Source organism: Miniopterus schreibersii, assembly GCF_964146895.1.
Source record: "Miniopterus schreibersii genome assembly, chromosome: 13".
In the NCBI taxonomy this organism is placed as follows: Eukaryota; Metazoa; Chordata; class Mammalia; order Chiroptera; family Miniopteridae; genus Miniopterus; species Miniopterus schreibersii.
Genome location: NC_138113.1, coordinates 11,895,698 through 11,919,949, shown reverse-complemented (window position 1 = coordinate 11,919,949; position 24,252 = coordinate 11,895,698). Strand labels below are relative to the sequence as shown.

Sequence of the window (24,252 nt, the reverse complement as noted above, 5' to 3'; positions counted from 1 at the left end):
ATAAAAACATGAAATTTAGATGGATCCAAGGGACTTTGAAAACATTTGTGAATAATATATTATAATGGGTTTTGGAGTCAGACCAACCTTGGTTTGAATCCTGGCTCTGCCATCTTCTACTGGGTGAACTTGGGTATGTTTTTTTATCTAACTCTTCTTCTCCTTATCTGTAAAACAGAGATAGAAATAATAACTTTTTCATGGGGTTATTGTAAGGATCAAGTGATTTAGTGATCATAAAGTGCTTAGTGCAGTGTTTATCTTACGATCAACACTCAAGAAATGGTGTCTGGCACAATTAATGTATTATATATTTTAACAAATGTTTATTGGACACATGATGTATATAGCCACAGTCTTAGGCCATAGTGATACAGAAGTGAATGTGACACATGCTATGAGAGAAACATGCATGGACTGCTAGAACACAGAGGCAGGGCAACAACCCCACGCTGTTACATTCAGACTCCTAGAGGAGGCAATATCTGAGTTGAATTTTAAAGAATGCATATGGATAAGCTCACAGAAGCAGGGAAAGAACTTTCTAGGCATAGGGCATCGGCTATGAAAAGAGATTTGAAATATTGATATTTAAGAATGAACTCTATTATGACATTGTAGTGGAGGCTGCCACTCTCTCCCCTGTAACATCAGTTAATGTCACAGCCAAAAGAAGTAGAGGAATGAATGAACTATTGAGGTTATTTTTAATATAGAGTTTGTTAATATTTATGCTCATATTTATAATGTTAAGCAAATATTTGTAATATCTATGGACTGTCCAACATTATAGTCAAAACTAAGAGTGGAAAAATCCAAAATATGTAAAGAATTCATACAATTCAATAGCAAAAAAAAAATCTGATTAAAAATGGGCAGAAAATCTGAACATTTTTCCAAAGAAGATATACATATGGCCAAAAGGTACCCGAAGAGATGCTCAACATCGGTAATCACCAGGGGAATGCAAATCAAAACCACAACGTGGTCCTATGGCACACCTATTAGAACAATTATCAAAAAGACAAACTATAAGAGGTACTGAGAGGGTGTGGAGAAAAGGGGACCCCATGCACTGTTGCTGGGAATGTAAACTGGTGCGACCAGTATGAAAAACAGTATGGAGGTTCCTCAAAAAATTAAAAGTAGAACTACCATATGATCCAGCAATTCCTCTCTGGGTATTTATCCAAAGAAATCAAAAACACTAACTGAAAAAGATGCCTTCCCCTCTATGTTCATTGCAGCATTATTTATAATAACCAAGATATGGAAACAACATAAGTGTCCATCCATTGACAGATAGACGGAAAAATAAAGAAAATGCAATGCACACACACAATGGAATATTATTTAGCCATAAAAGAGAAGGAAATATTGCATTTGCAATAACGTGGATGTACCTTGAGGGGATTATGCTAAGTGAAATAAGTCAGACTGAGAAAGACAAATACCATATGATCTCACTTACATAGGAATCTAAAATCAAAACCAAAAAAAAACAAGCTCATTGATACAGAGAACAGATGGGTGGTTGCCAGAGACAGGTGGTGGGAGGGTGGGCAAAACAGGCAAAAGGGAGTCAAAAGGTACCATTTTATAACTTCCAGTTATAAAGTAAATGTCATGAGGATGTATTGCACAGCAAGGTGACTATAGTTAATACTGTATTGCATATTTGAAAGTTGCTAAGAAGGTAGATCTTAAAAGTTCTCATTTTAAAAAATTGAGAGAGGACATTTGTAATACTTTCAACAATAAAGATAAATTTTAAAAAATAAAAATAAAAAAGTTTGAGAGAAAGCTAATTGTCAAAGAAAATAGCATAGTATGGTTTAAAGACCATAGCAATGGAATCATAAGACCTGAATTAAAATTAGACTCAACCACCTAACAGCTATGTGCATTTTGATAAGCCATTACTGTTTCAAATTCTCATTTTCTCCCTAAAACAGAGGTGATAAGACCTACGCCAAAACATTTTACAAATGTATTGTGACGCTCAAATATAATCAGCTCTTGATATTCATGATGATGGGAATTCCAAAGAAGCATAAGCATCAAAATCCAAAAATAGTAGATAAATTAAAATTTGTAATAATTGGTTCCAGAATACATTTTTGTCTACTGATTCATCCTTCTAATTATATTTTGCTTAGGATCAAGTTAATTCCATTTGTATTTCTTTAACCTACACCAGCAGACGACAGGAAGAAGTAGCCTAGATCATTACAACGTGGTGACAGAAGTCATTTTGGAATTTAAAAATTACTGAAATTGCCCTGGCAGGTGTGGCTTAGCGGTTGAGCATCAACCTATGATCCAGGGCATCGCAGTTCGATTCCCAGTCAGGGCACATGCCCAGGTTGCGGGCTCGATCCCCAATTGGAGGCATGCAGGAGGCAGCCAATCAATGACTCTCTCATCATTGATGTTTCTATCTGTCTCTCCTTCTCCTTTCCTCTCTCTGAAATCAATAAAGATATATTTAAAAAAAAAAAAGAATGAAGTTGTGGCCCCTTTTTGTCACCATTATTCTGACCATATTCCTATTTAATAACTGGTTTACTTTTCTCCTTGGGCTACAATCATACACAGTACCTTTGCCCTGCTCTCACCTCACCATATGATTTATTATGTACATAGGCATCTGTCCTCCCAACTATCTATATTCTTTTAAAGTATAGACAATTCATTCAAAAAATACTTACTTCCTGACCATGTTAGAGTAATTAGTACCAGACCTACCTTCCCATCATAAATAACTAGAAAATGGGGCATACATGAAACAAAATATATGAAGCAACTGTTTCACCTATTGAACAACAGGTATGTTATCCAGAAGAGAAAAGAAACAAATAAGGTGGTTCCTGGAGGCACATTACTGACCATGGCCCAGAGAGGAAGAAATCAAGGAGATCATGGCAATATCAGTGAGTTAAGAAAACTGAGTTTATAGCTTAGGGAGACTCAGGTGGCTAGAATTTATGGGAACATGTGCTGGAGAGGAAGGAGCTAATCAGGGAAAGGTCCAGAAATCTGCATAGGAGTCCCCTTAAAGTCTGTTACTAAATGGAAATACATAGAAACTCAACAAAGCCAGGCAACTACTAGAGAGTTCTGAACATTTCCCAGAAATCATACAGGAAGGGGAGGTGTTGAGTTCTAGACAGCCAGAGAGCATTCGGTAAAGATCCACAACTTAGTAGAAGGGTGGACTTGCCCTAAAATAAACGCTACCCTAAACTCACCCTAACAAATCTCAAAACAATCCTCAGAAGAATCAAACAGATCCTCAAATTACTTAACGGCATGGAAAAAAAAACACAAAGTTCAACCCTTTGGAAAAACACAACAAATTAAGATGCTCAACAGTGTAACATTTGCAATATTCAGCATCCAATGAAAATCATTAGTTATGCAAAGAATTGGGAAAATGTGATACAAACCAAGAAAAAAAGTCAAAACTGACACAGAAATGACAGTGATGGTGGAATTAGCAGAAAGAAATTTTAAGAGCCATTAAAAATATGCTCGGAATTAAAAACATGAACATAATAAGGAGAAAAGTGGAAGATGTAATAGAGGTTTAAGAACTGAAAAATACATCTGCAATTAAAGATTCACTTGATGGGCTTATCGGTCGAATTGATATTACAGAAGAAAGGATCAGTATACTTGAAGACAGTAATAGACATGATCTAAACTGAAGCATAGGGGGAAAAAATGACTGAACAAAATACACAGTGGTCTACCATATGTGTAATTGGAGTCAAAGAAGAATAGAGTGGGAAAGACACAAAATTTTAAGAAATAATGACTGAAAATTTTTCAAATTTTATGAAAATTATAAATGTCTAGATCTAAGAATTGCAATGAACCCCAAGCCAGATAAGCATAATGTAAACCACATCAGAGCACATTGTAATCAAATTCCTGCAAACCAATTATAAATAGAAACTTAAAGTTGTCCAGAGGAAAAGAACACACATTACATATAGAGGAACAAAGATTGATTGCAGACTTCTTGTCAGAAACAATGCAAGCCATAAAAAATCTTTAAAGTGCTTGAAAAATAAACTGTTGACATAGAATATTATATCCTTCAAATATGAAGGGGAAATAAAGACAGAAAAACAATAGTTGAAAGAACTTATTACCAGAAACTTGCACTGTAACAAACATTGAAGGAAGTTCTTTAGGTGGGACCACAGGATACTAGGTAGAAACTCAGATCCACCCAAAGGAATGAAGAGCCCCAGAAATGGTAAATACAAAGACTTTTCTTCTTCATTTCTTAATTTCTTTAAAAGGCAATTGAAAGTTTAAATAATAATAACACTTGTAAAGTTTATATTATATAGAAGTAAAATGTATGAGAATAGTAGCATAAAGGTTAGGAAGAGGAAATGGAAGAATACTGTTGCAAAGTAAATTGATTTCTAGGTACAGTGGCATGTTTGAGAATAAACTGATAGTAAACCCTACATCAGTCACTTCTAAAAATTAAAAAAAGTGGTAGAGTTAAAAACACCACAGTGAAGATGAAATACAGTGAATCCAAAAGAAAATAGGGAAAGAGGAAAGAAATGATTTGAGTGTTGTAATGCTGGGTAGTGATAATGCTGTGAAGGAAACTGCTGGCGAGCTACACTCATGCATGTTCTCACATGTCTGCATGATCGGGGCTTTCTGAGCAAAGACTGCTAGCCCCTAGATTAAAGAATGTTTGGATGGCAAACAGACTTCAGAAGTCAGAGACCTCGAGAGATTTAGAGACTTCTCACCTGAACACATCTATGTACATTATAGGGGTCGGAAACCGAGAGGCCTTCCCCTCCTCTCCCCTGAGAGGATTTATTATATTACAAAGCAAGGTCAGTATGTCCTTTCTCTCTCTTTTCTCTCCTTCTCCCTCCCTCTCTCCTCCCCCCTTCCCCATCCCCACCCCAGAGGGAAGGAGGAACAGCAGCTGTGTCAGCTGTCCTATATAAACTCCAAAAATTCATTATTTCAGGGTTTCTCTCATCATGTCACCCTGCTGGGGCTGAGACATAGAGAACTAATTAATGCAATTATGAGTAATTAAAAGGCTGTCTCTGATCTAAAAACCTAGTGTTTCTTGCCAGAATGAATGAGTGAATGAATACTTAACAGAAATCAAAATAGGAAGGAAGTATCTCCTGTAAGGTGGCTGGGAAGGCCTTTCTGAGGAGGTGACATTTGAGCGGAGATGTGAATGAAGTAAGCCACGTAAGACCATGACGTGGGAGAAGACCGTAACATACTCATCTCATCGGCTCTCCCAGTGCCCAGCATAGTGATTCACCCATAAGCAACATTTCGATAAATAAGGGTCAAGGATATGACACTGAAAGGCTGGCCACTCTGGCTGGAGTATTGTTTTCCTATCCTATAAACTCGAGAGTAGCTACATCTTCAGACAAAATGACTTTTTAGCCACACACCTGTTAGCTAGGAAAAGATTGACTAGAAATCAAACTCAGGAACTGTTTCAAGTGTAATTCCTGTTTCATTTCCTTGAATAAATCATACAGATGTCTGCAAATTTAGGGTTAGGAAGCACAGAACGAAGTTCTAGTTGGGAGGCCAAGTTCTTTTTACAGAGGTAGAAATAGATACTAACTTGGTTTGGAAATTCTGTCATCCTTGTAAATGTGACATACACAAATGCTGAGAACAGCTATGGTGGAAGAGCACAGGCAGTAGGAATAATAAATGCGCGAAATGAATTTTAACTGGGACATAACTGATAGTAGGATCCTTCAGTTGTGCAGCGTGTCAGAAGCTTGCAGCCAGAAGAAAGGATGGAATGCGAAGCCAAAGGGCGCATGGTTCCCGACTCTGGCAGGAGCCAGTACTAGCGTGACCTTTTCGTCGAAACCCTTCTCATCTCTGTTTCACCAGGTCATTCCTTCCTTTGCTGTGAATCATCCCTGAGAATCTGTAACAAGCACATCATTGTCAAGAAGTTAAAAGCAATGATAAGTTGTTCTGCTAACACCTGTCAGTGAAATAGCTCAGAGCACAAAACCCAGGCATTTAAGGAGTTGACAAGTATTATTAAACCTGTTTTGCAAGAGAAGAAGCTGGTTCAAAGAGGGAAAGGCTGTCAAAGGTAATGCAGTCAGTAAGTGGCTCAGGCCTCCTGCCTCGCACAGCTGGGCTCGAACCCGGGGCCTCTCAAGCCCTTGCGGGCGTCTCCTTTGTCCAACTTTAAACTGCCGTGACCTTTTTAAAACTACGAATATGCCTTAAATTCAAGTATATTTCTTATGACTGGTTTTCCCTGGGTTTTCTCCCTCACTCAGAAACGTACACAATCTGAAATTTTTAAATGGTGACAACAGTGTACTTCTACTGCTCGCTTGCTTTTCTCCCTGGAGCACTTTAATCTGTGTTTGGCACCTTGCTAAATAAACCTCATGTTTGAATTTAGGCGAATCATAGTAATGCTCTCATCCAGGGGATGGTGCTTGGTACAGGTCCTTCCTTGAACCTGACCCTAATTTCATGATTTCATTAAAGAAAAAAATATAGGAAAAGCCTAATTTAAAGTAAATTAGGATTTATAATTGGGAAATGTTTCTGCCTGTTTGTAACTAACTTTTTAGTTGCTCTCCACTCAGCTTTCCACTCTCCATTTACTTTTATTTTAAAAAATGAGGAATAAACTGTCTTAGTGTGGGTTCAACAGAGCACAGAGCATAAGACAAAGGCTTACGTACACATCCTCCTTTCAGGACTCTGATCCAGGGAGCACGGGCAAGGGACAGGGAAAGGGAAGCGGAAGAGTGGGAAGAGCCTGTACAGAGATGCTCAACATGTTCAAGTTGGCCACCCTTGTGGGCAACTAGTTGCTCAATCCTGCAGGACAGCTTAAAGAGCCCAGCAAAGAAACAGAAACCCGGCAGTGGAAAGAGCAGCACTGGGCAAGGCGCTGTTAGGTTGCACCTGCAAGAAGCCAGCTGGAGCCCGCGAAGAACTGGTGGCTGGAAAAAAGATGCAGGGAGGACAGATGACTCTGAAGCACTAACAAGTGGTCTACCCTTGTGGCATATACTTCCGTGCATAAGTATAGAAAGTAAAGCATGAACTTTTGCTCCCTACCCCCTCCCTCTCATGGATACTTGTCATTAACATTTCATTGTCTATGCATTTACAAGCTATCTGAGACCATACACATTTATCTTTTTCCTTTTAAAAAACATGCATCGGCTCATACTAATCTCCTTGTTCTGTGACTTTTTTTCAACTCGTGTTATTTGCATCGTGGTTAGGTTTTACCTCATTGCCAGCAAGTTGATTTTGCCCTATAGGAGGTACAGTGCAAAACACGTGACATATTTGACGTTCATGCATTAATGAAGGAATGATAGCGTGAGTTCTAGCTAGAGTTCTTGCTTATAGAAGAGGAATGCTGCTCACATTGGGAACGCAGTGGGCACGGACTGGTAAAGCATGGATTGTCATTGCCAGACAACTGAACAGTCATCCCTGCCAGGCTCCTCCTCCTCCCCATTCATCAGCACCTCCAGAGCCTCAACGCAGAAGTAAGAATGGAGACCACACAAAGGAGACAGGGAAAAGAGATGTAGGGAGGAAAATAATTGTCCCTCTACCCTTCTGAGTTCTTTGACCAAGACCCCTGTAATAAAAGACAGATTAACAATAGAAAAACAAACAGAAGGTTATTAACAAGTATCCCTCAGGTATACATGGGAGAAACCCAGGAAAAAATGAGTTCAAATTCAGGATTAAATAGCATTTTAATAGGGAAAGGGAGGGGGTAGGCCTGTTAGGCCTTCTCCTTGGAAGGGATGGGAGGTGTGATAGTTTGTGACAGTTGTTTTGGGTGTGGTGTTGACTTCTGTTCTTTTCTCCTGTGACAGGAGTCAATCTTCCCTGGTTGATAACACTCCCAGGGAGGGGGGTTATGGGAATCAGATTCCTTTTGGAGGATCATCTTCGGGCAGAGAAGGAAAGTTCAGAGAAAGCCTCTCCCTGCATCTGCTGTTTCTCAAGTGCCTATCACTTTGGAAGCTGCATGTTTTGGGGTGGCATGTCCTGAACTCCCACAGTCATATTTTGGGGTGGCATATTCTACTACCCTTGAGAGATGAGAGGAGACACAAAGATTTGTTCAGTCAGCATATATGTTAACCCCATACTAAGTGACAGGCACTAGAGATAAAATAGGGAACATGACAGCCTTGGTCCCTGTCCGCAGGCCGGGAAAGTCTATAACTGAGGGAAGGAAGAGATGAGAGTAGGGTAAAGATGCAGAAGAAAAAAAATAGAATTCCAAAGAAATGAGGAATTTCAGGAATGGCTAAATCAGTACAGTGCTTGTGTTAATATACGTTGTTTAAATCCCAGCCATCTGCTCCCACGTCAAACACATACGCGCTGTACCCATGTATTGCACTCCTCTCCCACGTCCATACACATCCCAATAACAATGTGGTGATATGTTTTTCATCGTTTCCCACAGTTGATAAAAAATACACGATTCAAACCAGTGGATTGTGACCCAGATCTAAGTATAAATATAGTGGAAGTCATACGTTTCTTTAGTGACAGTCTTGCTAATTAAATTATTTGGCCTGTTTTTAGCCACACTGGATAGTTCTTTTTAAAGTTGTTATGAATGTTGTTTATAGCAGCATCAATAAGCCAAGAACTCACGTAGTTACTCAATCACACAGATTACTCCTCATTGCCTGTTCATAACAGAATCCTAAAATGTTTAAGATTTCTGATGCAAATCAAAATCTCATCATCGCTTGTCATTGCTAAATTAAGTGACAGGATAATAACATTACATTAAAACCATTTTTCTCTTGATTGAGTACCTTTTTCAGAAGTGAACCTTGTAGATGTATATTTTTTTCATCAGTACTATAAATGCATTTAAAATCTGAGATTAAAAATAGTATTGAAAAGGGGAGGAGTGGAGTGGGATGTTTTCAAATTATTGATGAATCTCTTGAATCCCAAATAACCATATTTGACAGTGCAGTGCTAGGGAATGGAGTTGTTTAGCTCACTTTATTGAGACTTTTAGAAGTACATAAAGGAGGTTCACAGGTCAAACTTGGTCTTTATTGACACAATCATATGTTCTTGTCAACAGTCATATGGCATCCCATTGCCAACAGGCTGTTAGTGACCTGCAGGAATTGGCATTGTTCTGTTACTCTAATATGATAAGATACTGGTTTCAGATACATCACAACCTATGTGGGAAATAAATATGTTTCTAATATGCTAAAACAAAGTAGGTTTTCAGTCGACTTACCATGGTGAACTTCTCTCTTGGCCTTTCTTTCTTGCCTAAAGCTAGTTAACCTTTTTGATCACACATATCACCTCTCCGTCTGCTCCATCTGGCCCTTGGCCCACTTCTTTGTGGGCCAGTCAACCAGTCCTCATGCCTCTGAGCCCATCTTCTTCACTTGCCCTTCCACCCAGAACTCCTTTTCCGTTTTAAAGTCTTCTGTCCTTCAAAGACTTTGTTTTCTCACCCCTTCCACCTTTAACATTATGAAAATCATATACTAGCGTAAACCTTTTACTTTTTCCTCACTTAATACTATCCTCATTAGGCAGTAATATGTCAGTAATAACCTATCAGTAAAAATCCTTAGCTCTTGGAAAAGTGGATGAAGGTATAGACTGAAACAGCATTGGCTATAAGTTGACTATAGTTGAATCTGGGCAATAGGTATAAGGGAAATCAGTGTACTATTTTCTCTAGTTTTATGTGTTTGGATTTTTCTATAGTAAAAATTTTAAACTAAACTTGGCTCTTTGGAATTCATTTTTTTTAAATAGATGCTCTTTTTGAGTCAGTGCCTGAAATGGGTAATATACAGTGTGGATTAGGACCAAAACCTGAACCTGCCACCCAAATATCCCACTCCCACCTCACCCTCAGGAAACAAATAAGATTCTTTAATGCCTGGAATTGCAACTTCTCTCTTCTCCTGAGGTCCTGAGCATGATTACCGGAATCCTGGTACCCTTCCTGCTTCTTATTAAAGCCGCCAGATAAACCAGGACAGAAACACATACTAGCTTGGTCCCATTTATTGAGTCCGGCTATGAATAAAGCTCTGTCCTGAGCATTGAGGAAGAATATGAAGCTCCTTCTCTCTGAGAGGTCCCAAGATGGGAAACAGACACCATGAGCAACCCTGATGCATACAGACACTGGGAGCTGTCCTCTGAAGCAGAGCTAGGGTCGCGCGGGGCAGTGGGGAGAGGAATCCTGTCAAGCAGATGCATTCTCGAAAGTGATGCAAACTACTGAATGTTGTCTGGAAGGGGAAGGTCCTCTCCCCTGCTTCTGCTTGCGATCCTGATTGCTTACAGCTCCATCCGATAACCTTCTCCCCCTTCCCAAGAACTTAAAAATTGATTGCAGCTACCAATGTGCTTTTTTTCCCTTCTCTTTTAAAATTATGACAGTCTTACTCCCCGTTTGCCAAAAACCGGAGAAACCATCCATGGACATAAGTTTTTTATTGGCTTTGGAGGGAAAGGTGCCAACCAGTGCATCCAAGCTGCTAGGCTCGGCGCGAAGACGGCCCTGGTGTGCAAGGTGAGTGTGAAGTCCAGTGGAGAGTGCTCTAAAAGTAAGAATGTGGTTTTAAGTCTTGAGTTCACTGTTGTGTGTGTGTGTTTTAACTATTTTAAAGTGAACAATTCGGTAGCATTTAGTACAATCACAGTGTTGTACAGCCACCATTTCTGTCTAGTTCCAGAACATTTCCATCATTCCAAAATAAAACTCCTTACATTAAGCAGTCTCTCCCCATTTCCCCCTCCCCTTAGCCCCTGGCAACCACCGATCTACATCCTGTCTCTATGGATTTATCTATTTCTGAAGATTTCCTATAAATGGAATCATGTGAAACGTGACATTTTATGTCTGGCTTCTTTCACTTAGCACAGTGTTTTTAAGGTCATCTACCTTATAGCACATATCAGTACTTCATTCCTCTGTGGCTGCATAGTATTCCATTGTATATGCCACATTTGTTTACCCATGTATCTGTTGGACAATGGGGCTGTTTCCACCTTTTGGCTCCTGTGAACAGTGCTGCTCTAAACATGCAGGTACATGTACTTGTTTGAATACCTGCTTAATTCTTTTACAAGCTCATTGGTTTTAAAGATTTAAATAGTGTTTTTTTATATTAGTTTCTATCTCACTGGATCCTCTGGAAAGTAGCAGTCCTCAAATAACTTAACACTGTGTTCCCTGAATTGAATGAGTTTATAACTAGAGTATGAGAAGCGGGGAGAATTACTCCACTCCTATGGGTTTACCTAGACCAGCTTCTAAACAGCAGCATGAGTCATCCTGTTTTTAGCAGGTTTTACTGCAGCAACACAGCTTCTGGAAACTTGGTTTAATAACTGGTGATTTACTCATCTCTGAGTTATTTTCCTCTAATGCTATATCTTGGAACACAAAGGGATCTGGGCCTTACTGAATTGCACATCACTGATCCTTAGGCATAGTTTCGTTTTCAGACAGAAACGTGAAGTACAGTATTCCTATCTCCACCCATCTACTGAAATGATCTGAAAAGTATATCAAAATTGGCTGCCAAAGGTTCAACTTTTGCATCTTCGATGAAATTTTAAGATACTATCGTTACTGGTCTAACAGGAAAGATAATTTATTTTAGGAAAGCTAGACTGGGTCTGCACAGTAGAGGATATGAAAAATATGAGGAATTTAAAAGAATGAGCTCTCTGCTGTGAACTGGGTAGATTTTACCAAAATTTCTCTGAAATGTCACTTCCCATTGCACACAGCACTCTGTTCTCCCTGGGGTCTTTAAATGATGCATAAACTATCCAATTACCACTTCTTCTACTAATGAACTGTAGCTTTATTTCTAATTTATGATTAACATGACATAATTCTCATCTGGCTATTTGGTCAAAAACATCTCATGAAGCACAAGATTCAGAGTAAGAAACTCTCATTTGCTAAGGTTGAGCTCTTGATAGATTTAAAATATCAATCAATTAATCAGCAATTAATTATTGACGACCTATTATATGCTAGGAATTATGTGGCTTGGAGAGGGAGCCGATTAAAAATGTTAGGCCTGATCCATCCTATACTTGATTAGAAATGAAGGGTTTGGGGAGTAATCAGATGATGCTGACTTAAGGGGGCTTGGAATTGGAAACTGGAAAGAGTATATCATTTCCTGGCTGGGAAAACGTGGACAGAGAATTGGTATTGGAAGCAAGGTACCAAGAATGGTCATGGGGAAAGGGGAGTTCCCTAGAGCTGAGCTGTTAAAGGAGAGATTAGAGAACGCCCTCTTGGAAGTTTTATAAAAGCTATTCATTTAGCCATTAAAGTCAAAATTGGATGTCCCCTAGGACCTCATCCAACTCGAGGGTTTTGAGATTGGTTTTATTTTAGGTCTGCTGAATTTGAGGCAAAGAGAGCAATGCAAAATAGGAATATTTGAATTGTGGAACTGACCTTGGGAAATGAAGCATGAAACCATAGGAGTGGATATGAGGGGAACAGAAGGCAGAGGGCGATATTTGAGGAAATGTACCAGTTAGGAGGCTGATTAAAGCAAAGGTGCTATTTATTTTAGCACCTCTGGCCTGTGTAAGATGGTTTATGTTAGTACCTGTCCAATTTTGAAAGTTCTTTATATCTAATGAGCCCCTGATTTAGTCATCTGGCGTTTAGCCCCACAGTGGAATTTACCTGGGGATCTGTACAGAGAAGGTGAGAAAAAATGGCTTCAGCTAAAACCTATACAGGGTTACTTTGCTTAGATAATCTGGGACATTTAGACGTGGATTTATTTAAGATTAAACAAATTGCATAATATTCTTAGACTTCTTAACAAGAAAAATAAAATACTATTTTCTAGTGGAAGTCATTGTTATCCATTAATTATTATATTTCTTCCCATTGTGAAATATATTTTTATTAAGCAAATTAGCCAAACTGTTTTATGGCAGCTTTTTAAAGATGACAAATTCTAAGTAGAAACAAAGATCATGAAATTACTCAAGATAAAATTGAACAGATGGAGCAAAAGAAAAACAGAAAATTTCCTATGGTTTTCTTAGCAACATTAACTTACCTATTACTGCCCCGCAACAAACTAATATTCAAACTCCAATAAAGTAAGACAGTTTGATGACACCTGCAGAACACCTTCTATTGCGCTAAGGAGAAGTATTTGTCAAGATACTGTGGCAAGGACTGTGAAGCAGGAGTCCATTAATATGTGTATGGTGAAATAAGTACAATGAAACGCTTCACATAGATAAGAGTTGTGTAGTCAGTATTTAACTGAGTCATGGGCCAAGGCCACAGTCCAAGGGTAATTGGAGATATTCTGAGAATAAAAACCAAGGCAGATCTAGAAAATGAAAGTCGTCTTGGCAGGGCAAAGAGCCTGTTAGGACACCTTTCCTAGGACTTCGCCCGATTTAAGTGTTTCCTCCTCCTGAAGTCAAATGTTAGAGAGGAGGAAGGTGTTTCTAAACGTCAAAAACTGGCAGCTCAGGAGGACCGTGGTAGAATCAAGAGCTCGAGGTGCAGTGGCCCAGCACGAGCCCAGGGACCCTGCTTCCTGGGCAGGTGGAAGGAGCCGCGAGCAGGCATGGACCCAAGTGACCCAGATCGGAAGTCAGCAAGCGGAGACTAGACTTTAAGGAAGATTATTTAGGCAAACGATATAAGATGGTATTCAGTTCAGTGCTTAATTATATAGTATCCATTAGGAATGCCATAAGACTTCTGGAATAAAGGAGTCACAGGGATAAGTAGGAAAGGTAGGCCTGAAGCGGATGCTTGAAAAGCAGGTGGGGTTTGATTAAGTGGAGGAGAGAGGAAAGGACTTCTGAGTTCTCATAAGTGAAGGCCAGGAAATAGACATGACTAGATTGTACTCACATAGTGTTTCAACACAGTCTAAGGACCACTCTGAAAAACATAAACCCAACTATTTTTGCCAAATACGAGTTTTAGAAGGATAGAGGCAAAAGCAGCAAAGGGAAGCAAGCCTGGGCACGTCAAAATGGGACTAGAGTCAGCAAGCACAAGCCAAAAAAATCTTTCGGGCTTCACAGTACCTTGATTCCAACTTTGTGGATGAGCTCCTTGCCCCCAGCAGGTTCTGCAGGTCTCACTTCTCCGTGCTCCCACTCAGCTGCCTCACCAACCTAGTCCTAGGCAGGCCTGTGCTCTCCCTCCTCCCTGCTTCCGTACAGACAAACCTTCCAGACACTCTCCCCACTTCAGTCCTGCAACCAGTGGGCCTCGACTGCAGGCCGCACACTGCAATCACCTGGGAGCGGGCGCGGTCCCACCTGCCGAGGATCTGCTCCATCGGCCTGGGATGCAGCCGGAGCACCGGGATGTTCACAAGCTGCTCCGGAGACACTGGGGAGAGGCTGAGGCTGGGAACTGCTGTGTCCTGCCGCCAGAGGTAACCACACCAGTCCCACCCTGCGGCCTGGCTCAGATGGAAGAATTTGCCACAAAAATGAAGTAAAGAATCTTAATTAGCTTGATAACAGCAGAATTGAAATTAGATTCCAAGTCTCCTGGCTCCAAGGTGCACCATTTCACCTCATGACCTAGATACTTGAGTTAAAGTTTTCATATCATTTGATAGCCAGCGTGTGGCCAGGAAAATAGGGAAGCCTCCAGAGATACCTGTGACGGTTCCTGTGTAATAGTCCTGATGGTGCCCAGGCCTTTCACCCGTATCATTCGCTGTGATTTTCGAGACACTTGCACTCACTCTCAGTGGCAGGCTGTGAATGACACCTTCGCTTGGGTTCTGCTCCTTGACTTCCAGTTATCAATTTCCGTTTACTGGGGAAGCGGCTTAAATCTGAGTCAGAAGTAAGCAAATGGGATTGGAAGGTGTCCACTCTTGCAGCCTTTTTAAAAATAAATCCAGGAGAATACATGATTGTATCAGAGGAAGTAGGGGAGATGGCATTCTTATAGTATAACGTTGCACGTGTCATCGGCGCAACTCTAATGCAGAAAGAAAAAGAGGATCCTTTTAAGTAGGATTCAGATCTCCATTGCTTTTTGTCTACATTTTGATGTGATTTAGATCTACTTAAAGCTTAAATATTGCTCCCAAGGCAGAGATGCCCTCCCTGTTGGCTATATTACTCTCCTTAAAGTAACAGGATACATGATTATAGTGAACAGCATTCGTTACACCAAACCATTAACAGATGTTATGTTTTTATTAGAACGATAGCACAGGCTCATTTTGAAAATAATTTAATGTGCCCACGTGCTTGCTTCCATGATCAAATGCTCTCCTATTTGAAAATAAGAAGCAACAGGAAGGATTGAAGAACAGGGAGAGCCCGATGGGCATGAAAGTGGTTTATATTGAATCCAAGCAGCAGGAGCCTTGCCCTTCCCCCAAGAGAAGCAGCCTGATGATGATGATGATGATGATGATGATGATGACGATGATGATGGTGATGGCACCAAACCCTCACTTAATCCTTTACAGCTTTAAATGTACTTTCATGCGTATTATTTTATCTTCACAGCAAACTTGCTGTGACTTTCCAGACAAGGACACTGAGCCTAGAGAGTACTAAAGTGGCTCGCCCAAAACCACACAGCTGGCGTGAGGGGCGTCCATGACACAGATGGAAAGATTGTCTTCCTGTTCTTGGGCTTTTCATCACTTCTTTCACTCTGTAATGTGTCGCCACGACCTCGATGATGTAAAGTTAATGGAATCACAGTTGACTTCTCTTAATCCTCAGCAGTGTTGTTACTTTTCCATTATTTTTTAGTTTCCAGATTTTTATTTTGACAAGGGAATATCAAAGAAGGCAAAACAAAGTCTTTTGTCCCACACCTCACATAGAGTTTAGAAGGCCAGCCGACAGACTTGCCAGGAAATGATTATTAGAATAAACCTGGAACCATAACCGTCACCCAGGGATGTAGTCAATCAGATGACGGTCTGGGCGGGAAGAAGACAGGCAGCTGCTGCAGCCTCTAAAATAAACCGTAGCAAGTCTGCAAAACGCAGTTACGCTGAGCATGAAATCCCTTCCCAATGTCTCATGCTCGTGCTGTTCCACTTGCTGTGTCTTATTTCCCTCCAATATCAATTTCTTGAGGGCAAAGCTGCCTGTTTTTTGGTTTCCTCCTCTCCTCCAACAATTCTTCCTAAGCCCTGCACTTGCTAATGTTTACAAACTCACCACCATTTATCACCTGCCCTTGATATTCACCTTAAACAGATTTTGTCCATATAAAACTGATAGGAAAGAGAAATTTCTTTGCTCTAAGTTGTATGCGCCCCACATGCCTAGGGATAGCCTTTTCTTAATCCTCAGACCATTCTTATAATGATACTTTCCCAACTATATAACATCCTGATTGCCCACGGGAGAGAGTTAAGTAATGTAAAAGAAGATGAGAGAAGAAAGAACTTGTTTCTAGGATGAATTTTTGACCAAGAAATAGGATGCTTTGGCACTTGCCATGAGGGAAACCTTTGGTAGATGACCTCCTTCCACCAGGGAACTCTCCCCACAGCCACACTTTGTAGCGGACACTCTTCATTATAAAGGCAGAAATTCTGCTAAGAAGTTATTATGTATTGTTCGAGATTATTGCCTAATCAGCATTTGAGCCAGAAAAGGAGTACAGGGAAAAGTGTTCTTTGCAGAAGAAGGTATCAGAAGTGGCATTTAAATCAGGGGCCAGAAAGCATGCCCATAGTGCAAATCTTGCCCACTACATATTTTTATAAATAAAGTTTTATTGGAACACAGCCACATCCATTTGTTGACATGTTTTCTCTGGCCACTTTCACACTACAATGGCAGTGGTGAGTTGTGGCAAGAGAGACAATATGGCCCGCAAAGTCTAAAATATTATTACCAATCCCTGATCTAGACAATCCAAATCCTCACTGGGAAATTTTATTTTCACTCATTGAGGTTCTTGATCTGAGTAAATGTCTGTGTTTCTTTCTGTTGATATGTCCAGAGAGGAACAATTTTCTGTGCATGAGGAGAACATACCAGGAGTGGCTGAGACCTGGACAGAGATATAATCCGTTGATGTAGTGCTCACCTGCAGGACAGAAAAATAGAAGTATAGTTCAGGAATGATTCCAACTATATGACATTCTGGGAAAGACAAAATGATAGAGACAGTAAAAAAGGTCAGTAGTTGCCAGGGGCTAGGAGGCAGACAGTGATGAACAGGCAGAGCACAGAGGATTTTTAGGACAGAGAAACCATTCTGTATGATAATATAATCACGGATACCTGTTTATTTATTTGTCAAAACCCATAGAATATACAACACCAGAGTGAACCCTAATATAAACTACAGAGTTTGGGGAGTTTGGTTAATGTGTCAACATAGGTTCATTGATTTTAACAACTGTGCCACCCTAATCATGTTGCCAATGAATCGAAGAGGAATGCATGTCTAAAGGAAAAACTGAATTATTGTTACCAGAGTGGATGCAAGATGCAAAACAATGGAATTCCACTATACCAAGTTAGCAAGGGCTTTTAAAGTCCCTCCTCTTTGCGCTCCGTGTCAGGGTCAGGGGAGAAGATAAGATTCTAAGAACCAGGCAAGTTATTACAAAGATGCCATCATTTATAGTGAAATCCGAACAACTGAGATTCTTCATAAATACTGAGGACTGTTGATGGTGGGCAGCTCTGTGTTAGTGGGGATTTCCACATGAGCATATCAAAATGAGAGTGAACCTATAGAACTGGTGAGAACCATTAAATGCTTCACATTTAGGCAGGATGTAAGTGGAACATTAGTATACAACAATTTTTTGGGCTGAAACCAAGTCTAGCAATTTACATTAAGAAGATTAATTAGTTAATGTTTATAAAGTACTGTGCAGATGTGACCTTTCAAAATGCTAAGTATTCTAAAAACTACATTGTAGCATTTTACTAAATGTAAAAGATCTAACGTTCATCATTTCTTTGGTACAGGTTGGCAAAGATTCTTTTGGCAATGATTATATAGAAAACTTAAAACAGAATGATATTTCTACAGGTAAAATTTCATCTTGTTTCAAGTTGGTTTTTAGACCTCTCTTCTGTGATCTGATTACAAGAAAAATTAAAGATAGAGCAGAATTGATAGATCCTCCCCTGGTGGCCAAGGGATTTTTATGCACAGCTTTGTCTAGTCTTGTTTAAACAGCCTCTGCTTAATTCTTTAGCATCCATTCCTCCAGATGGGAATAAAACAATAGGTTACAACCCTTCATCTCATGGAAATGTTTCAAAAGCAGGTGACGAGACAAAGTAGGTGCTACATTCACAAAAGATATTTTAAGAAAAGTCATTGAGTATCATAGCTGGAAAGGATCTTGGAAACCATTGAGGCTGATACTATTTATTTGACAAGAGAAAACCGAAGGCCAGCGAGGTTGTGAATTTGTCCAAGAGCACAGCTAGTTGGAGCTGCAGCCAGGCCTAGAATGTCTTTGGCTCCGGTTCAAGGCTCTTTGCTGCTGCCAAAGGCTGCCTGCGCAGCATCACCATTTGCATGCCAGGCCATAATTCCTGAGGAGATGCGGCGCTTAGGCGAATGAAGAAAAACAAACAAGCTGATTTTATAAGTTTGACCTTTAGTCTTTCATCTCAAGTCTGTCCCTTCCTTCACTGAAGAAATATGGTAGTGCAGGAAAATGCACATGTACACAACTATGATTGATTTGGGGGACTTAGAAGCGGGGGCGGTTTGCCGGGTTGTTACTAATTTAGAGAAAAGGTGCAACTAAGTGTAAAGACTATTTTTCTCATTGTATAGGTGATGAGTATAAATTAGCACTAATAACGTATTTCTTTTTTTTATCATCCCAAATGGTTAAAGGTTAAAAAGCTTACTAAGGATTAGTGGTACATTGAAATTGTTAAAATAAATGATCCGTGCCAGGCTGTATGTATGTGATTGTAATTTCTTTTTTCTTTTAGAATTTACATATCAGACTAAAGATGCTGCTACAGGAACTGCTTCTATAATTGTCAATGAAGAAGGTATGGGTTTTGCATATTGAAATATTTCATAAAACACTTCATTCCCAGAACTAGAGCAGAAGCATCAGTTTTTATCCTAATCTTATAGATTTCTTACCATACCTACCACGCCTAAAGCATGGTCTTTCCAACCTAAATATAAATGTTTCCCTTTATTTATACATCCCAGGTTGATCATTCAAATATAAATTGTCCATCCAATGCATATGAAGCATTATACTTGCCTCAGAATAATATTTATATCCTATAACATCCCATTACCCTTCGTGTGAACTCAGAATTGATATTTGTCTTTAATAACAGTTAAGTATTCATCTGTCATTTCAGTTATACCAGGTAAATAAATGTAAATAGATAGGTGCAAAAGAAAGTTGATGAATCATATTTATAGACTATTTACTGAGCAAATGGCAGCAACTTATTACTTCTAAGTTATCGTTAGTGTTCAATTTTGTCTGCTCTTTAAACAGCAATCAAGTCTCAAAAGTCTATATATACAACTATGTCACTAGGCCTTGCCATAGGGAAACATTTGCCTTTGAAAAGAGTAACTTCCCTTCGCTCTCAAGTAAAGTATTCATAATTTCTGCCAACTGTTTTTAGTATAAAAACACTTCCATAAGATTTTTAAAATCAGAATTAATATTCGGAAGGGCCAAGCATTTCATGGGGCACCTAGGACAGACCCTGGTGCATTGTGGGCAGTCAGCATGCATTGTGTTAGATTAGGATTTGTCACAGCATGTCTTTAATTTATAATGCAGTTTCATAAGATCATTTCTCACAGAAGACATGATATGTTTACCTTTAGTGATCCCAAAGCTGCAATAACGAATAAACAGTGTTCCACTTAAAGACAGTCAGTAGAAGCTTTCACTCTAACAGTGGTCTGTGCTCATTACTTTAAGCTACTTCGTAAGCGATTATTGCTGCCAACAGCAGCTCATTCCCTGCCTCAAACCTCTTTTTGTATTTTGGGGTTATCTCCAAGTTCCGTTTCTTCATTCTCTGTGTACAAAATACTGCATTTTCATGCAAGATATAATTTAATATTGTGTACCGAGTGCCTATTACGGTAGAATTTGTCTGGTTTATGGTGTATGGTAATGTCCTCAAGATGGTAGTGGAAGAGCTCGTACGAACACCCAGGGGCTCCTTTCAGTGAGTGCGTAGCGAGGCCGGGCAGGGAGTTCAGGGTTGGCAAGGCCAGGTGGAGGCCCGAGTGAGGCCCCGGGGCCGTGCCCGCCTCCCGGCTGGGCCTTGCCCCGGTGCGCAGCAGCCACGGGCAGGCCGCAGGCGCAGGCTCTGGATGGGCCCCAGCGCCGACGCCGGCAGAGGGAGCGAGGCGCCCAGGACCCGGGGCGGAGGCGCTGTCCCTGGGCGCGGGTCCTCTGAGCGTTGCCCGCCCGGGACTGGGTTCCCCCTGGGCCACCCCCACTTTATTAAGTCCTCCTTGTGGCCAACAAGCACGTCTGTGGTAAGAGGACAGGCTAGCTCGGGCCCTGTGCTGAGAGGTAACTGAAGGCCGTGTCTGCAAAAGAGCAGCACCAGCAGCCTGCGGCACAGAGAGCGCTGCTTTCACCCCGCGAGATCAGTGCCGTCCCGTGGGAACAAGGCAACACGCACGCAGTTTTAAACTTCCATTAGCCACATTTGAAAAAGGAAACAGAAACAGGTAAATTCACCTTAATGTCTTCCCTTAACCCAGTGTATCCAAAATATTATCCTTTCAACATGTAATCCAAAAGTTCTTAAAAAGTGATGAAATATTTTACCTTTCCTTTGTACTCAGTCCTTGAAATGTGCTGTGTGTTGTACAATTAAAGCACATCCCAGTTTGGACTAACACATTCCAAGTGCTCAGTAGCCATATGTGGCTGTGCTCCTGTCATCTAGGATCCACCACACCGCCTGCATTCAGGTGGGATTGTAGAGAATGGGTCCAAGCGCTGGGTACTTGGTCCCGCTTCTGTTTGATCTGGTACAGGTTAGGCCAAATATCCCTCTCTCTACCTTAAGTTATTTAGTATAATTTTTCACCTGCTAGATATTTAAAAATGTGGTTTGATTTACAAAATCACTTTCCAGAATACCCTGGGGTCCACCTTGAACTGATTGCAACCTACAGAGAGTTAGTTTTTCGCTTTAGGCAAGTTTATTCCTGATTTTAGTCATCATTATGACATCTGTCATTTAGGATTAAGAATCTCTGCCACATACATTGTACCAGCCATTTCCCATAAAAGAAGATTTGACGTGTGTTACATATCATTTCTCAGCTAATATTCTTTGTATATAAGAATACCGATAAAGGAAATCATTTTTAGATTTTGCTCAAAATGATTAGAATATGAATGTTACCTAAATATTGTAAGATACGTTAGGAATATTAAATCTAACCTGAATGGCCTAGAAATGTTAAAATTAATCCAACACATTTCCTGTAATGACTTTGTAAGAGTGATTGTAACACTGCAGAATATCATTGCTTGGCTTTGCTTGGTTTCAATATAAATATATAGAAATTCTCCATAGGCCAGAACATCATCGTGATAGTGGCTGGAGCAAATTTGCTCTTGAATACTGAAGACCTGCGGAAAGCAGCCAGTGCCATTAGCAGAGCCAAAGTGGTGATCTGCCAGCTAGAGGTAACTCAAGCCACTTCCTTGGAAGCCCTAACAATGGCCCACAGCAGTGGAGGTAATTTTACATGCTTGTCATTCTTTCTATAAAAGCTTTTATCTCTGTCTTAATTAAAGTTAACCTTTTAAGCAAAGCAATACTTTTCTGTAGTAAAATGTTCTTTCTCCCATCTGTAAGATTCACTGTCTTCCTCTAGTTCTTGGTAATGTTAGAAAACCTTACAAACAGGGTGAAAATAACATGAGTGGCATTTCTGATATCCCACAGTGGAAATCTTCAATCTAGTTAGCAGAAATAATGCAGGTAGTGACTAGACTCTGTCCAGGATGCAGTCCAGGTAGTGGAACCATCTCCATTCTGAGAAGCGGAGGGTAAGCTGCATGTCCTGTGTAATCACTGCCCAGGTACATTTTGATAAACATCTCTAGGAATTAAAGATTAGTTCTTCCTCCTTTTGTAAAACGTTACCATCTTTTCTATAAACAGCAAAAGGTTGTTTAGACATAATATTTGCTATGTTGTCAACATCCTTTAAGCAGCCCTTTTGTTTTGTTTCACCTTTGATTTTGGAAATTTTTAAGCATGCAAAAGAAGGCGGAATTGTGTAATCTATCCCATCACCCAACTGCAACAGTTATCAACCTTCCTCTGTTCTCCCCGCCAGGTCCCCTCTCTCACCCTCAGGAAATAACAGACTTTTAAAAATCCAGATAGTTTCCTCTGTTTTGCTTTCTTCCTTATTGACCAGTGGGGAAAGCATCTTCTGAATCGGGAGCCCATTTCTGATCCTTGTGAGCTTTGTGGTCTTTGCAGAATTATCTGATTTTTCTGAGCCTTGTCTGTTAAATGCATATAGAAATACCGCCCTACAGAATTATTCTAAGAATGGGATGAAATCGAATATGATGCCAAGCTGGTGTAGGAAGTTTCAGGAAATCCCAATTTTCTTCTCTCTTTCACTTCTCTCTTTAAATTAAAATCTGGACAATATCCTGATCAGCTCCATTTGATAAAAAAAAAAAAATCAAAATTAAAAGTAGCCACTTTAAGACACTGGCTTCTTCTTGATATTATGGCAGTAGTTCTATAACTTATATTAAGAAGAACATAGAGAGAGAACCACATTGGTTTTCCAGATAAAACTTTCTCATCAAGATACAATTACAAAAGCAAAAAGAAAAAGAACTGTGTGTGTGTGTGTGTGTGTGTGGCTTCTCCCAAAGTGTGTAGTGTCCTACATAAAAATAAATGGAAAATAAGTCACTGAAATAATTTTGTGAAAAATTTTTAAATGTATGTCCTGATTTAACAAAATTTCCTCATGGTGAAACAACAGGCCATGGCAAATTCTCACTGACATTTAATGTATTTTTAATGGACTTGAACCTGTCAGGAGGAATCCTGAGCCAAACCCGTTGGTTACATTTTCTCAGTGTCACAGGCCAAGCCTAATGCTCTGGTGAGCCTCCCCTGCATGCACTCACCCCGCTCGCTGACGGGAACACAGCGTGGCACTTCCTTCATGCTCCTGTCTTTCCTGATACAGATCAGAGCATATTCCCATGCAATTTCGCTCTTTTTCCTATTACCCCTTGCTCCTCGGAGATGACTGTTTCCTTGTCCTAGTCTAGTTACCTGTCACCTCCCCAGCTTGTGGAGGAGACAAAGGTACAGCAACCACAGCTGAGGATCCAAACTCTCACAGGTGAGGCTGGAGTTATCCAGATGGGCAGGCAGCCCGACCTCGGGTGTCACTTGGGTTGGGTCCAGAAATGCCTCCTCCATCGCCTGCCAGGCAGTTCTTCCAGTTGAGGAGCTGGAGGACCAGACCAGGGGCACCGGAAATGGGGTTAGGTAATGGTGGGCCAAAGACCACTTGGCCTACTTCACAGTTTGGTGACGAGCTAGCATGCCTAAGTAGTAATTCTGCACTATCTTCTATAGCAATACTGGGAGTAGTAATACCTTGCATTAGCATGTACTTTACAGCTTATAAAGTGCTTTCATATATATTTGTTCCTCAGAAAAACCTTATGACAGAGATATGGCAGGTGAAGACAGACTTGGAGAGGTTAAGTAATTTAGTCAGCCAAGGTCATACTTTTAGTCGGTATAGAAACCAGGACTTCAGACTCCAAGACCCAAGTTCTCTGTCCTAGACCACATTTTAAACAGAGAAACTTCAAAGTCCCCTTGATTTCTAGTAAAATCCATGAATTGTAACATTGCCAACACGTAGCCTAAGCTCTGAGTGTCTTGCTGTACAAGTCACAGAGAAGGGACCCTGGAGTGTTTTCAGCACTGTGTCCCCCACCTATCCCCATTAAATACACACACACACACAAGCACATATGCACACAGGCTCCTCTGTCCAGAGCTCAGCTGGTCCCCATTTGGTAGTTACCAGCCAGACCCAGCCCAGCTGAGACTCTTTACCAAGAGTGGCTGTGTGTGTGTGTGTGTGTGTGTGTGCGTGCATATGTGTGTGAATTTAAT

The 24,252-nt window shown here is 40.3% G+C and overlaps 2 protein-coding genes across 5 annotated transcripts in view; one reads left to right on the top strand and one right to left on the bottom strand.

Annotated features, from left to right (window-relative positions):
* BABAM2 (BRISC and BRCA1 A complex member 2) overlaps nt 1-17,164 on the bottom strand; it is a 316,065-nt gene extending 298,901 nt beyond the window's left edge. The window contains exons 1-3 of one of the 2 annotated variants that reach the window (XM_081156557.1): nt 17,113-17,164; nt 5,772-5,965; nt 88-167 (exon numbers count right to left, since the gene is read on the bottom strand). The gene's annotated coding sequence lies outside the window, so the exon portion shown is untranslated. The remainder of the gene's footprint in view (nt 1-87; nt 168-5,771; nt 5,966-17,112) is intronic. The other variant, XM_081156556.1, reaches the window with a different exon arrangement.
* Nucleotides 1-24,252, top strand: part of RBKS (ribokinase) — a 68,129-nt gene that overhangs the window by 8,321 nt on the left and 35,556 nt on the right. For all 3 annotated transcript variants that reach the window (XM_081156559.1, XM_081156561.1, XM_081156560.1), the window contains exons 2-5: nt 10,495-10,627; nt 18,061-18,124; nt 19,051-19,113; nt 21,649-21,813. In XM_081156559.1, the coding sequence (XP_081012685.1) occupies nt 10,495-10,627; nt 18,061-18,124; nt 19,051-19,113; nt 21,649-21,813 (425 nt within the window). The remainder of the gene's footprint in view (nt 1-10,494; nt 10,628-18,060; nt 18,125-19,050; nt 19,114-21,648; nt 21,814-24,252) is intronic.